The sequence below is a fragment of the Notolepis coatsorum genome, assembly GCF_963971535.1.
Source record: "Notolepis coatsorum genome assembly, chromosome: 6".
NCBI classification, from domain to species: Eukaryota; Metazoa; Chordata; class Actinopteri; order Aulopiformes; family Paralepididae; genus Notolepis; species Notolepis coatsorum.
This window is the reverse complement of record NC_140170.1, coordinates 27,794,577-27,810,654: the sequence shown is the minus strand read 5'-3', so window position 1 is coordinate 27,810,654 and position 16,078 is coordinate 27,794,577. Positions and strand designations below refer to the sequence as shown.

Genomic DNA, 16,078 nt, shown 5'->3' with positions numbered 1-16,078 from the left:
TGGATTTAAACACAGTGGAGCTCAGATGATCTGTCCGGAAAAGTATGTTTCTTTTTTTTATTTGATGAGCTGTAGGGCTGTCTTAAATACTTATTTTTTTTTTTGATCAAAATTATTATTTTTTTTCAACATGAAACAAAACATATATCACAAACAATACAATAATAATACATAAAAAGACTTCCCAAGACGATAACTTAACACCACATGACAAGACAATAACTGATACAGACTGTACAGTGATCATCCTACATGGACACTCGCTCGTTCCCCCCCCCCCCCCCCGCTCACCCAAGGACCTCAACATGAGTCACACTCACATTACATTATTCAGTAAAAAAAAAACTAAAATCAAAACAAATCAAAACAAAACAAATTCCCAAACTTATATGCGTTCTTTTAACTTAGCTTTGTCTTAAATACTTCGAAGCTTCGAAGCTTCATTCGATGGGCATGGGATTCGAATATGAGAAAAAAAAATTCGATTATGTAAAAAAAAATATATATATATATTTTTTTGCAAAATCAACTCTGCCTCTCTTTGTTAATTACAACAAGCAATGCTGTTTGTTATTTAAGACGAGGTCGGACTCGGCACTGACAGATTTGTGTTCATTGTGCTGCTTTTATAAAGCCTCAAATGACGGCTTACAATATTTCATGAAAGCAAAGTGTTTAGTTTGTCTAAGATTTAAAAAGGTTTAAACTTTACAGCACTGACAAAGTTGAACAAAGTGCTGTACAAATTCCACAACATAAAAAAAAAAAAAAAAAAAAAAAAACGTATATATATATATTTAAAAAAAAATTATTTCGAAGCAATAACCAATATACCTGCTGATTTACAGGCTCGACATATAGTATATCCAGTGTTTCCCCTACCATTGCCTTGAAGCGGTGGCCCGCCCCGCCAATGGGACCCCCGCCCCTCCTGAAAGCTTGCTTTAATCCCAGTAACGTTAGTGAGCTAGCTAAATTATACATCAACGGTTTTCATATAGATCAACCTTCAAGTCTTCTCTCTGTAGAAAGGTGTGGGACGCTGTAAGGGTTAATACATGTCTTCTCTCTGTAGGAAGGTGTGGGGCGCTGTAAGGGTTAATACATGTCTTCTCTCTGTAGGAAGGTGTGGGACGCTGTAAGAGGGTTAATACATGTCTTCTCTCTGTAGGAAGGTGTGGGACGCTGTAAGAGGGTTAATACATGTCTTCTCTCTGTAGGAAGGTGTGGGACGCTGTAAGGGTTAATACATGTCTTCTCTCTGTAGGAAGGTGTGGGACGCTGTAAGAGGGTTAATACATGTCTTCTCTCTGTAGGAAGGTGTGGGACGCTGTAAGAGGGTTAATACATGTCTTCTCTCTGTAGGAAGGTGTGGGACGCTGTAAGGGTTAATACATGTCTTCTCTCTGTATACAGGAAGGTGTGGGGCGCTGTAAGGGTTAATAGATGTCTTCTCTCTGTATACAGGAAGGTGTGGGACGCTGTATCGGGTGACGAGGTCCTGACGTTGGCCCACAAGCACATCGTCAAATCTGTCAACTTCACTCTGGTAAGACTCTTTATTCCCTACAGCATGTGGAGGCAGCCAGCCAATCAGCCTTTGTTTGCATCTACATCTGTCTAGGTTAGGGATGCCCCGATCGATCGGCCAGCGATCGGTAACGGCCGATATTCAGTATAAATATGTGATCTGTGAATTCCGATAATGCTTTATTTTTCGCCGATCGATGACACGCTGGAAAATCGTGATCCAATTCTCAGCGGAGTTCTCACCGTCTTCTCTCTCTCTCTCTCGCACACAGCTGCTGCTGCAGCGCACTGCCCCTCCCCCTCCCAGAGCCATGTCGACATGCTCCGGCATAGTCGAGTGCATGAGACCGCCGTGAGCTAACGTTGGCTACCTAGCTAACGTTACTGTTTAAACAAAATGACAGTCAACTATTTACTTTAGTTTAATACATGAGGCATTGTCTTAATGTTATCTAGCTGGCTAGCAGTAGCTACAGATAGCTCCTGATATCAAATTTTTATTTTTTTTGCAGCTGTTGGCTAATTAGCTATTGTGCTTCATAGCCTTGACTGAACACTGAGAACATCTTATAAGTTTCAGTTCATAGGAAAATACTTTGACTATAATGGTCAGAAGTTAATTAACTTAGATACTGTTATGCTTAACACCCAGTACTATTCACTTTACTTAATTTCTAAGATTAGATTAGATCATTTAGACCGGACTTTGAGAATGCCTGTGTTAGACCTACAGTATAATACTGCCAGCTGCTATAAGAAAACCAAAAACGATCGGGATCGGCAGTGTATCGGCCGATATGACTCATAGACGATCGGTGGTAGGGCTGAACGATTAATTGATTTTAAATCGAAATCGCGATTTGAAATGATGCAATTAGCAAATCGCAAAAAAAAATCGCCTTTTATTTTATAAAAAAATAAAAATTAACCAGGAAGTCCCATTGAGATACAAGATCTCCTTTGCAAGTTATTGTTGTAGGAACGGTTTGGGAGACAGAGGTAAGGGGTTTTAGATTGTGTGTTGTGAAGTTTAGACTTCAGAGAGGGAGAGTAAAGTACAGAAAAAAAGGTACAGTTGGGTACCGGTATCGATTCCCTGGTAAAAAGAGACATTTTCAGGCTCGGTGTCCCGAACAGACCCACCGCGTAGGCCAGATGCATGTGTAGCCAATCAACCGTTTCTTTTCACCTGGCAGCTCGGACTCTCACTGAGAGGGTGTAATGTGTGGAAGGATCACACTACCCCCCTTAGATCCTTTCCTCGCTGAGCAGGCGCCCCGACCGAACTGTAGGAGTCGCTGTTTACAACGACCAGGACCCACCCACCGGCTTTTTCCCACCCTCTAACACTGCCAATTGTGTTAGTACGACGGCCGGCCAAGCCGGAAGCAACGCAGAGAGCTGGGCTCGATACCAGTATATCCTGCGTTGGTGGCGAGCACCTTGCCCGCTGCGCCACCCGGCCGCCCCGCTATAACTATATTCTATATTATAGCTATGGATACAATACTATTGCCCATTTGACATCACCTATCTATCGTTCAATATGTGAAAAAGAATAAATGTTTCCATCCATACGTTCCTGTGTTATACCGTGGTGAATATAAGTATGGTTTTAGAGCGGGCTAGGGTAATTCATGAAATGCTGAGTTAAAGCCCTATACGTCAATTCCACTATAGACGTTGCCATTTCATGCCTGTATACGCTATTATCCCAAAATCAAATCTACATCATAGGTATTATGTTCCATCATGAATGCATGAAAGGGGGGGGGGGGGGGGGGGGGGTCGTTTCTGATTATTTGATTGTCAGTAACGACATTCGCATTGAACACTAAAAACGCTTATCAGCCCGATTAGTGTAAAAGCATTGCATGATCAAGCTAAAATTTACGTCGGATCGTTCTTCTTCTTGTGATCGGGAGTATTCCAGAAATAATATTACAATTGATTGATCGCCATCTGGTACATCCAATTTCCATTTGGCCCACGGCATAATCCACCACAACATATGGATCGGGGATATTTGACGCGCTTCGATGGAACCAGCAGAACGGCTAGCCCTCGCCCGACAAGGAAACATGAAACTGGAGACGTTTGGCCGTTACACAGGCCAAGATACAAGGGTACAAAGGGTGCTTGATACCGCCGTCTAGCGGGATGCAGCCGGTATTGCCGTTTGGCGACCTCAGACTCATTCCCTATGTAACACAGAGGTCCGTGGATGAATAATGAATACAAATATCAAATAAAGGAATAAACGACCAAAACCCGAGAAAAGGGGGTCAATGTCAGACTTTGCAATCAAAAGTTAGGGGGCTAATAACCCTTGCCATAATTTCAGTGCGCCCCCTAACTTTTGATTGCAAGGTCTGACATTGACCCCCTTTTCAGGAGTTGACCTAGAGCCCACCAAGGTCATGCATATCAAATTTGGTCAATGTCAGACCTTGCAATACACTGTAAGGCACTGTAAGGCTACTGTCCTGCCTCACTTCCAGTGATGAAGCTAAGCTATGCTAACGGAGCGTCTATTCCCAAAGCTAAAATGCACGCACAGGGACAAAAAAGGTATGTATCTTCTTGTCTAACTCCAGGGAAGATGTTAAATAAGCTAATTTCCCAAAATGTTGGAGTTCCCCTTTAAAGGGGAATTCCACCAAAGTAAAATTTTAGGTTGTTGCTCATGAACTTTCTCTTTTCCACCTAAAGTTGAAACTAAAACATGTTTCTGACAACATTTTAAGCGGTTACGTTTTATATGACATTGCTGGATCTTAAATCATATTTGATCTGTGTTCATAAAATGGGGGTAATGTGTTTATAAAATGGGGGTACTGTGATTATAAAATGTGGGTACTGTGATTATAAAATGGGGGTACTGTGTTTATAAAATGGGGGTACTGTGTTTATAAAATGGGGGTACTGTGATTATAAAATGGGGGTACTGTGATTATAAAATGGGGGTAATGTGATTATAAAATGGGGGTACTGTGTTTATAAAATGTGGGTACTGTGTTTATAAAATGTGGGTACTGTGATTATAAAATGGGGGTACTGTGATTATAAAATGGGGGTACTGTGATTATAAAATGGGGGTACTGTGATTATAAAATGGGGGTAATGTGATTATAAAATGGGGGTACTGTGATTATAAAATGGGGGTACTGTGATTATAAAATGGGGGTACTGTGATTATAAAATGTGGGTACTGTGATTATAAAATGGGGGGTACTGTGATTATAAAATGGGGGTACTGTGTTTATAAAATGGGGGTAATGTGTTTATAAAATGGGGGTACTGTGATTATAAAATGTGGGTACTGTGATTATAAAATGGGGGTACTGTGTTTATAAAATGGGGGTAATGTGTTTATAAAATGGGGGTACTGTGTTTATAAAATGGGGGTACTGTGATTATAAAGAGCTTGTAAGTGAGAGAACAGTTTTCATTCTGCTTCTCCCACACTTCCCCTCCTGTAGGATAGTAACTATTTGTTGACTGGAGGAAACGATAAGGTGATGCGTATCTACGACCTGATTAAACCAGAGGCAGGTGAGAAAACGCTTGTTTCTATATTGTTGCTGCTTTGTGTTGCTCCAGTTGTCTTAACCTATTGAATAACACCATGCTAAAAATGACCAGACATGAAAAACTGCCACTGAGCTCGTTCAGCACCTTCTTGAGATCACATGCACAAAAAATCTAAGCAAATTAATAAAGGGAAGATGATTAAACAGAAGGTTGTGTAGATACAGTACTGAATTCTGCCATCCGGACACATGAAATTTGAAATATTATTATAGAATATAGAATACCAGGCCTATAAATGACCTTACCGGTATTATAGCCAACTCGCACATCTATGGATCGGGGCAAATCTCCTCTTTCAATTGGCAGAGTTCAATTTGGATTTAGTATCTCCAGGCGTGCCCGGAAGAACCGTGAATGAAATCTACTGGATGTACAGTTCCATTCATTTCTTAATTTTCTTATCCACTTTTTCTCCTTTTTCTATTTTTCTCCCATCCCAATTCCACTGTGCCAATTCTCCCCTCCCCTGTCTTGAACGTTACATCAAAAATCTTTGGACCGGGCTGTAGCCAATGAGTGTGGCTTTCCAATAACACCCCATGTTCTAATACGTCTATTGATCGATTTATGATAAAAACAGCAGGCTTAACAGTTATTAACGGGTATTAATAAAGATATGATTTACTATTAACAGGTATTAATAAAGATATGATTTAGTATTAACAGGTATTAATAAAGATATGATTTAGTATTAAATAAGGGATAATGTATATCGGTCATTGTAACGGCAACATGCCGGTGCCGTTTCCTGGTGTAGACAGGGAGTGAATCCATACGCGCTCAACGTCCAAAGAAATAGTCTTCACACATTAAGCTCCGTTATCAGACACAGATGTGGTGATCCGATTTAATTAGAATAATTAGGTTACATGGGAGGGTTGATCACAGTGATCCTAAACGTCATATAACCTGGTCTAATTGCTTAAAGTGTTTCCTAAATAAGACTAATCTAAACAGTTTCCGAAAGCGTCCTGAAGCGCTGAAGCGTTCTAAGCGTTCTAAAGCGTTAAGCTTCCTAAGCGAGCGGTAAGAAAATCATATGCCTTCCCCATCGGCTACCGCCCACAGCTGATTCCTATCACCTATTTAATGATCTCTGCCGCGCCGTGGCCGATCACCTGACAGGTGCAGGTGATCCACTCACAGCGCAACAGAGTCCACCCAACAGGCTACACAGAATCATAACATTCCCCTCAATCATTACATTCCCATAAAACATTACATTCCCATAACTCATTACATTCCCATAAATTGTAACATTCCCATAAATTGTAACCTTCTAATAATGATAATAATAATAGTAATAATGATAATATTGATACTAATAATAATAATAATAATCAATAACAAAACACACTCATTCGGCCTTTACACCGGCCCCTAATTGTGTTTACACAATTACAAAATAAATAACATGGCCAGGTGAGTGTTCATTTACGGCTGGCAATCCTCCTTTTGGCCCCAGTAGTAGGCACTGGTTGAACCTTCGTCATTTGGAAAGGCTTCCTGGATCCGTCTGAGCGGCCAGGGTTCCTGGGCGCTGTGTAGTCCACTATAATGGCTGAAGCACAGTCCTTACCGGCCCCATTATCTTCACCAAGCCTCACCTTTGGCTCTTTAACCGGTGTGGCTGATGCTCCTGCTCGTGTTTGCCATCCATAATGGATATGATAATGTTCATTCCGAGTCCATATTCTGGTCTTCTGGACATTCCATGTTACAAAATAATAAATCTTCATAGCGATGATTAATTCATAACTTAAAAGAGTCCATAATAAACTTAAATGTCTTATTGATGCATATTCCTTGGTCTTAATTGGGTATTTATTGTCGTGTGATCAATACACCAATGCATCATGTTCACATTCTTGTGTTTGTGTTTCCTTTTCTCAAGGTCAAGGCCTTGTCAGGACCTTGGTCAGCCTCCCCTTTACCCTACCAAAGTGGGCTGAAAGGGGGGGGGGCTTGAGAGTCCACAATCCACCTCACTCCAGAGTTTGCCATGGTGGTGCCTTGGAATGATGATGTGAATCAAGCACCACTCATGTCGTCTTTTCTTTCTTCTTTTATGATACACCTTGTACCAGACATGGCTATCTTCTTTGTTTAGCTCTTGAAGAGGTACATTCTCTGTGCTGTTAGATATGCCAGTCTTCTTTTTGCACCTAGATCTTTTAGAGTTGTCTCTGCTCTGAGATCTTCCAGACTTGTTTTTTCTCTTAGATCCTCCAGAGTTGTCTCTGCTCTGAGATCTTCCAGACTTGTCTTTTCTCTCCACCACTACTCCTCTCTTGTTCTTAGTCTTCTCGGGCTTGATGTCCTCTTCTTCATCCCGTTTACTTTTCTTGACCTTGTTTTTAGTCTTGATGTTCTTAGGTTTGAAGTCGATTCCTGTCACGTCCTCTCGCTCCCTCTTCAGAGACTTCTGGTGTTTAGGAGAGTGGTAGGGGTCCTCTTCATGCTCAGACTTCATATTCTTACGTGAACTGTTCTCTTCCAATACAGAACTGTTCTCTTCCTTCTTAATCTGGCTGTCTGGTGACTTCACTTTCTCCTTCTTTCTCTTGTTCTTGTACTTGTCCTTGTCCTTCCGTTTATCCGTGCAGTCATCTTTGCGCTCTGCATCCTTCATGAGTTTATTTTGCAGGTGCGTGGAAACCTGAGCCACCTGTGGCTTGGTGGCGGCTGTCTGCTGCCGTTTCAGCTGTTGTCTTTGTTTGCCGTCAAGGGACTTCACTTTCACCTCTGGCTTCTTCTTCAGCTGAGCCTGGCTGGCTGCAGACTTCGGGGTTGGTGCCATCTGGACTTGGTTCTGTTGCTGGTTCTGCTGAGCCTGGAGAACCAGGCTCTGGGCTAGCTTCTGTTGTTGTTGCTGCTGCTGTTGCTGCTCTTGCTGCTGTTGTTGCTGCTGTTGCTGCTCTTGCTGCTGTTGTTGCTGCTGTTGCTGCTGTTGCTGTTGTTGCTGCTGTTGCTGCTGTTGTTGCTCTTGCTGCTCTTGTTGCTGCTGGCGTTGTTCTTGCTGCTCTTGTTGCTGCTGGCGTTGCTGCTCTTGTTGCTGCTGGCGTTGCTCTTGCTGCTCTTGTTGCTGCTGGCGTTGCTGCTCTTGTTGCTGCTGGCGTTGCTCTTGCTGCTCTTGTTGCTGCTGGCGTTGCTGCTCTTGTTGCTGCTGGCGTTGCTGCTCTTGTTGCTGCTGGCGTTGTTCTTGCTGTTGTTGCTGCTGGCGTTGTTCTTGCTGCTCTTGTTGCTGCTGGCTTTGTTCTTGCTGTTGTTGTTGCTGCTGTAGCTCTTGTGGCTGTTGTTGCTGTTGTTGCTGTAGTTGCTGTTGTTGTTGCTGTAGAGACACGAGGTAGGCCCTCTCCTGTTGAAGCTGTCTCTGCAGCCGCAGAAGTTGTCGCTGATCCTCAATCCGTCTACGCTTGTACTTCCGCTCTCTCTCCTCAGCTGCTCTTTGCAGGCAGGCATGTCACTTGGGTTGACAGAGTCAGAGTAAAACTGTTTCTTGTCAGCCGGTCTGGCCTCCTGTTGCTGTTGCTGGTGGCTAATTAGCTGGAGCTGCTCCTGCTCCTGCAGCCTTAATTTAACCTTTAATTCAGCCTTTAAATTAGCCTCCTGCAGCCTTAATCTATCCTCTAATTCAAAATGTTCCATTACTTTGATTTTGGCTTTTGATACAGAGATGTCAGTATCAATTTCCAACATCTCCCTCTCTGCCTTTAATGCAGCTCTCTTTAGACTAAATTCAGCCTCTAATGCAGCCTCTACTGCAGCTCTGTTATGGCTTAATTCAGCCTCTAATGCAGCCCTCTTTAGACTAAATTCAGCCTCTACTGCAGCTCTGTTTAGACTTAATTCAGCCTCTACTGCAGCTCTCTTTAGACTATATTCAGCCTCCATTTCCGCTTGTGTCAAATCCATGTTCTCTGTTTCAGTATCTGGCATCTTGTGTCAAATCCATGTTCTCTGTTTCAATATCTGCCGCTTGTGTCAAATCCATGTTCTCTGTTTCAATATCTGACATCTTGACATCTTGTATATATTTATCGACCAGTTCTTAAGACAGCTTTATAATTTGGCTTATATTCCACAGCGCCGTTTGCGCGCGCCACGTACGTGGTAGTGTCTATTCCATTCATACATTCTACTCACACACGTTCCCTTTGATGTCCTCGAGCCGGGAGGGAGGATCCTCCCCTCTTGGTGGTGATGCTTTCGTTGATCGATCCTGTTGCTGATCACAGGCAGCGATGTCCTCGGGCTGTGATCATTCACTGTGCTGGTGTGGATCGATTCCTTCCTGCTGATCGATGATCTTTGATTGCTAGTAGTCTCACAACAATGCTGGATCCTTGTTGTCAGTCCTCTTGCGAGTCCTCCTCCGGTGTTGTCCTTATTGACGCGCGCCTCTGCCTTGGGTCGCGTCAATATCTGCGCGAGTCCTCTTTCACTTTATTGAAGCCCCTGTGACTTCAATAAAAGCTGATTTTCTTACTTATTGTAACGGCAACATGCCGGTGCCGTTTCCTGGTGTAGACGGGGAGTGAATCCATACGCGCTCAACGTCCAAAGAAATAGTCTTCACACATTAAGCTCCGTTATCAGACACCGATGTGGTGATCCGATTTAATTAGGTTACATGGGAGGGTTGATCACAGTGATCCTAAACGTCATATAACCTGGTCTAATTGCTTAAAGTGTTTCCTAAATAAGACTAATCTAAACAGTTTCTGAAAGCGTCCTGAAGCGCTGAAGCGTTCTAAGCGTTCTAAAGCGTTAAGCTTCCTAAGCGAGCGGTAAGAAAATCATATGCCTTCCCCATCGGCTACCGCCCACAGCTGATTCCTATCACCTATTTAATGATCTCTGCCGCGCCGTGGCCGATCACCTGACAGGTGCAGGTGATCCACTCACAGCGCAACAGAGTCCACCCAACAGGCTACACAGAATCATAACATTCCCCTCAATCATTACATTCCCATAAAACATTACATTCCCATAACTCATTACATTCCCATAAATTGTAACATTCCCATAAATTGTAACCTTCTAATAATGATAATAATAATAGTAATAATGATAATATTGATACTAATAATAATAATAATAATAATAATCAATAACAAAAAACACTCATTCGGCCTTTACAGTCATTGTCGCAAAATAATTGACCGACACGGTGTTCTAAACGCAGTGAAGGTCAATTATTTTGCGACAATGACCGAGTATAGCTATACATTATCCAGCTTATTACAGGGCTAACTTACTAACAATATACGTAATTCATTTTACACCATCGACAAGACGAGATCAAATGCAGACGCAGTTCTGTTCTGTTGCTCCTCTGTCATCGCCGGCAGGTGTGTGGACTTGATTGCACCTGATGTAGTGCAGCTGTAGTGCAGAATGGTAAAGCTTAGCTTTCATGACTGCGATCAAAATGCTTGATTGTGATTGGTCAATAGCACTCTGTTGCCCCTAACAGCGGTCATTATTGCACGTTGCCCGTAGCAGCGGTGAATTATCGAGAAATAATTGACCGCTGTTAGGGGCAACCAATCACAATCAAGCATTTTGGCGAATGTTAAAACGCCATGTAATAACAGGTATTAATAAAGATATGATTTAGTATGAACAGGTATTAATAAAGATATGATTTAGTATTAACAGGTATTAATAAAGACATGATTTAGTATTAACGGGTATTAATAAAGATATGATTTAGTGTGAACAGGTATTAATAAAGACATGATTTAGTATGAACAGGTATTAATAAAGACATGATTTAGTATGAACAGGTATTAACACTTTGAGTGCCACGCCGGGTTTTCCTTTTTACCCCCTTGATGCCACGGTCCACTTCAATGTTAACGTTAATATCGCCTAATCTATGTTTTAAATTATGGCTATGTGTCTAATCTGCCCGTCGCTTATCAAAGAATACTTTTCCAGTCAGTGCTGTCAAGGCAGATTGGTTTTTTATCGCTTCATTTCCGTTTCAGAGCATTTTGAAAAGCACCCGTTTTGAGGTAAAAAACAGTTCATTCTAGACCATTCTGTGATAATCGTCTTTTACTGGAATATTCCAGAACGTTGATATTCGTCGGCCTATTTATGAATCGTTTTCAAATAAACGCTAGATGATCAATATTATACGTGCACGCAAGCACGCGCACGAGCCGCGCACGGATAATCGCAGTGTTCATTTCCTCTTGGACTTTTACAGTGAAACCGAAAGAGCCCATTTCACAAAACAGCCTATATCTTCATCAAAATTTGTCTGATTATCCTAACACTGATAACATAGATTCCTTACCTGACATCAGATGGTATCCAACTGGTATATTCCAATTCCTGATCACCATTCGAAAAAATCGATAAGTGTATGGATCCAACGTGATACAGTAGTACACATGATTCCGCGGGGCTGAGAGGCTCCAGAATGAACTGTGTGGACTGGAAAATGTGGAGTACCGGATTTTTTTCCCATCCATTTTCATTGAGTCCATTCCAAAATCCCTTATGTCATCTGGGAGACGATAGGGGGCGCTTTTTTCCACATATGATCGCCGGCGGCGCTCGGGGTATACTCGGGTAGGCTCGCGTGATGCAATATGATTTCAGATCGCTAAAAAAAAAATAAAAAAATCAGAGAAATCTCGTGAGTGGCTTTCAACATCGGAAACCCGAGATATCTCGTGTGTGGCAGTGAAAGTGTTAATAAAGACATGATTTAATATGAACAGGTATTAATAAAGACATGATTTAGTATGAACAGGTATTAATAAAGACATGATTTAGTATGAACAGGTATTAATAAAGACATGATTTAGTATGAACAGGTATTAATAAAGACATGATTTAGTATGAACGGGTGTAATCTGTCCCTCTAGACCCTCAGGAGGTTGCTGGCCACAACAGCGGCATCAAGAAGGCTCTGTGGTGCAACGACGACAAACAGATCCTGTCGGCTTCAGAGGACAAAACCGTGAGGTGAGGTCATCAGGCTGGCGATGGGGGGGGGGGCGTCTGGTGAGGGGGGGGCGTGGTGTCTCTCAGGCTGACCTCAGTAAGGTGTGTCTCTGACCTCAGTAAGGTGTGTGTGTGACCTCAGTAAGGTGTGTGTGTGACCTCAGTAAGGTGTGTGTGTCTCTCAGGCTGTGGGACCGCAGCACCATGGAGGTGGTGAACAGCCTGTCCTTCGAGGCCTCTGTGAGCAGCATGGAGTACATGCCTGATGGAGAGATCCTGATCATCACCTACGGCAAGACCATCGCTTTCTACAACGCACTCAGGTACGACATGATACACACAAACACATGATACACACAAACACATGATACACACAAAAACACTGTCCAGTGTTATCTAGGCTGCGGTATCGTGTTACTGGGTTGGTTGGTTGTTCTGTCTCTGTGTTCTTTGGTTCTAAACCTCTGTTCTTTGGTTCTAAACCTCTGTGTTCTTTGGTTCTAAACCTCTGTGTTCTTTGGTTCTAAACCTCTGTGTTCTTTGGTTCTGAACCTCTGTGTTCTTTGGTTCTGAACCTCTGTTCTTTGGTTCTAAACCTCTGTGTTCTTTGATTCTGAACCTCTGTGTTCTTTGGTTCTGAACCTCTGTGTTCTTTGGTTCTAAACCTCTGACGGGCAGACCCCAGGTGGTAAGTGCAGGCAACTGCACCTCCTCATCCATCAGAACACATAGGGGCCCCCCAGGGCTGTGTTCTGAGCCCCCTCCTCTACTCCCTGTACACACATGACTGCGTGGCACAGCGGAACAACAACACAATCATCAAATTTGCTGATGACACAGTAGTGGTGGGTCTGATCTCTGCCAACGACGAGAGGGCCTACCTGGAAGAGGTAGAGAATCTGTCACAGTGGTGTCAGGAGAACTGCCTCTCCCTGAACGTCAGCAAAACAAAAGAGATGATTGTGGACTTCAGGAGGTCGGGGGTCAAGGACTACAGCCCCCTCTGCATCGACGGGGCACCGGTTGAGAGAGTGAACAGCTTTAAGTACCTCGGAGCCTACATATCCGAGGACTTGACATGGACCACACACATTGACAGTGTTGTGAAGAAGGCACGACAACGCCTCTACTTCCTCAGGCGCCTAAGGAAGTTCCAAGTCAGTCAGAAGATCCTTAGGAACTTCTACTCGTGTACAATCGAGAGCATCATGACTGGCAACATCACCTCCTGGTTTGGGAATAGCACTGCACAAGACCGTAGCAGACTACAAAGAGTGACACGTTCAGCCCAACGCACAATTGGAGGGGGGCTTCCCACCCTCCAGAACATTTACAACAAGCGGTGCAGGGGGAAGGCTAAGAGAATCATCAAGGACTCCAGCCACCCGAACAACTGTCTCTTTGAACTGCTTCGGTCAGGCAAGCGATACCGGAGTCTTAAGGCGAGCACAGAAAGACTCAGAAGAAGCTTCTATCCCCAGGCCATCAGGCTGCTCAACGAACAATAAACACTATGCAACAACCATCAAATGCACACAGCACACACATCCACACGCACACACTCACTTTAAACAAACAACTCACTGCAGCACCCACTTTACACACTTTAGAACACCTAAACACACTTTACACTTTATATTTATTGGTAAAGGATTTGCACTACAACTCGTACACCTTAATGTAAATTGTACCTAAATTGTACCTCATCCCATTTCTGCTCTGCACTATATAGTATTGTATATTAGTACATTGCATAGTATATTGTATATTGTATGGTAACTCAGTTACTTCTATTCTGCATCGAACATTGTACATATGTCTATACTGAACACTGTGACCTCTATTTTTACTTCTATTTTACATGCTATACTATTTTATTTCATACTTATCTTGTCTAACACAGTCTCTGGAGCGAAACAGTAAGAAGCATTTTGTATAAAAGTATTCTGTACTTCTGTATGACAACTATTAAAGAAACTTGAAACTTGAACTTGAAACTGTTCTTTGGTTCTAAACCTGTGTTCTTTGGTTTTTGGCAATCGAAGCTTCGGGGCCGAGCTTCGATTTTAATTCGAAGCTTCGAAGAAAAAAAAATTATATTTGTATTTTTTATCTTATGTTGTGGGACTTGCACAGCACTTTGGTAAACGTTGTTGTTTTTAAATGTGCTCTATAAATAAAGTGGATTGGATTAATTAATTAAGTAGCCCCTTTCGTGACTGTGACGCAGCCAACAAGGTTTCACTCGGCTGCGCTGCCTGGGTGCAGTGGGGCTGCTCTCACAGCCAACGACATGACATTACATAATTATGTCGCAACCTTCGTCTATCAAGCAAACAATTATATTATATTTAATTTATCATTTATAATTATATCAGACAATGCACCTACAAAAGCAGATGATTACAATTAAATTAGCCAACTTGGTAACACATTAGTCATAGCAGCATAGACATAGCCTTATTAATGTTTTGTGTGGCGTCGCCGTCGTGTACAACGATACTTACCTTTTTTAGGTGATTTGACAAAGTTGTTGTAGAGGCATTGTCTTTGCATATTTTAAAGTGTAACCACACGTCTGATGACTTCTTCGTCGACATGTCTGCTGCACATGTCCTTGTTGTTTTCAACACAGATAATCTCCACGTGCTTGTTGTAGAGAGGTGGAGTCGAGGCGCCGCTTACTTTCCTTTCATTGGAATGGAGGCGCAAGATTGGGGGGGGGGGGGGTTTAATGTTCGAAGCTCGTGCCATCGAACGAAGCTTTGAAGTATTTAAGACAGCCCTAGTTATTTGGTTCTAAACCTCTGTGTTCTTTGGTTCTAAACCTCTGTTCCTTGGTTCTAAACTTCTGTTCCTTGGTTCTAAACCTGTGTTCCTTGGTTCTAAACCTCTGTTCTTTGGTTCTAAACCTGTGTTCCTTGGTTCTAAACCTGTGTTCCTTGGCTATAAACCTGTGTTCTTTGGTTCCAAACCTGTGTTCCTTGGCTCTAAACCTGTGTTCTTTGGTTCTAACCCTGTGTTCTTTGGTTCTAACCCTGTGTTCTTTGGTTCTAAACCTGTGTTCCTTGGTTCTAAACCTCTGTTCCTTGGTTCTAAACCTGTGTTCCTTGGCTCTAAACCTGTGTTCCTTGGCTCTAAACCTGTGTTCCTTGGCTCTAAACCTGTGTTCCTTGGTTCTAACCCTGTGTTCCTTGGTTCTAAACCTGTGTTCCTTGGTTCTAAACCTCTGTTCCTTGGTTCTAACCCTGTGTTCTTTGGTTCTAAACCTGTGTTCCTTGGTTCTAAACCTCTGTTCCTTGGTTCTAAACCTGTGTTCCTTGGCTCTAAACCTGTGTTCCTTGGTTCTAAACCTGTGTTCCTTGGTTCTAAACCTCTGTTCCTTGGTTCTAAACCTGTGTTCCTTGGTTCTAAACCTGTGTTCTGTTGTTCAGCCTCGACATGATCAAGACGGTGGACGCTCCCGCCTCCATCCACTCAGCCTCGCTGCATCCTGACAAGGACTTCTTCGTGGTCGGGGGAGACGACTTCAAGCTCTACAAATATGACTACGGCACCAAGGAGGAACTAGGTAGATATGACTACAGCACCCAGGAGGAACTAGGTAGATATGACTACAGCACCAAGGAGGAACTAGGTAGATATGACTACAGCACCCAGGAGGAACTAGGTAGATATGACTACAGCACCAAGGAGGAACTAGGTAGATATGACTACAGCACCAAGGAGGAACTAGGTAGATATGACTACAGCACCCAGGAGGAGGAACTAGGTAGATATGACTACAGCACCAAGGAGGAACTAGGTAGATATGACTACGGCACCAAGGAGGAACTAGGTAGATATGACTACAGCACCAAGGAGGAACTAGGTAGATATGACTACAGCACCAAGGAGGAACTAGGTAGATATGACTACAGCACCAAGGAGGAACTAGGTAGATATGACTACAGCACCCAGGAGGAGGAACTAGGTAGATATGACTACA

The 16,078-nt window shown here is 42.9% G+C and overlaps 1 protein-coding gene across 1 annotated transcript in view; it reads left to right on the top strand.

Moving 5' to 3' along the window:
• The window catches only part of LOC311230230 (serine-threonine kinase receptor-associated protein-like), a 51,479-nt gene that overhangs the window by 17,392 nt on the left and 18,009 nt on the right, over positions 1–16,078 (top strand). The window contains exons 4-8 of the mRNA XM_084316441.1: positions 1,468–1,549; positions 5,013–5,085; positions 12,012–12,111; positions 12,276–12,413; positions 15,525–15,661. Coding sequence (XP_084172567.1) covers positions 1,468–1,549; positions 5,013–5,085; positions 12,012–12,111; positions 12,276–12,413; positions 15,525–15,661 — 530 coding nt within the window. The remainder of the gene's footprint in view (positions 1–1,467; positions 1,550–5,012; positions 5,086–12,011; positions 12,112–12,275; positions 12,414–15,524; positions 15,662–16,078) is intronic.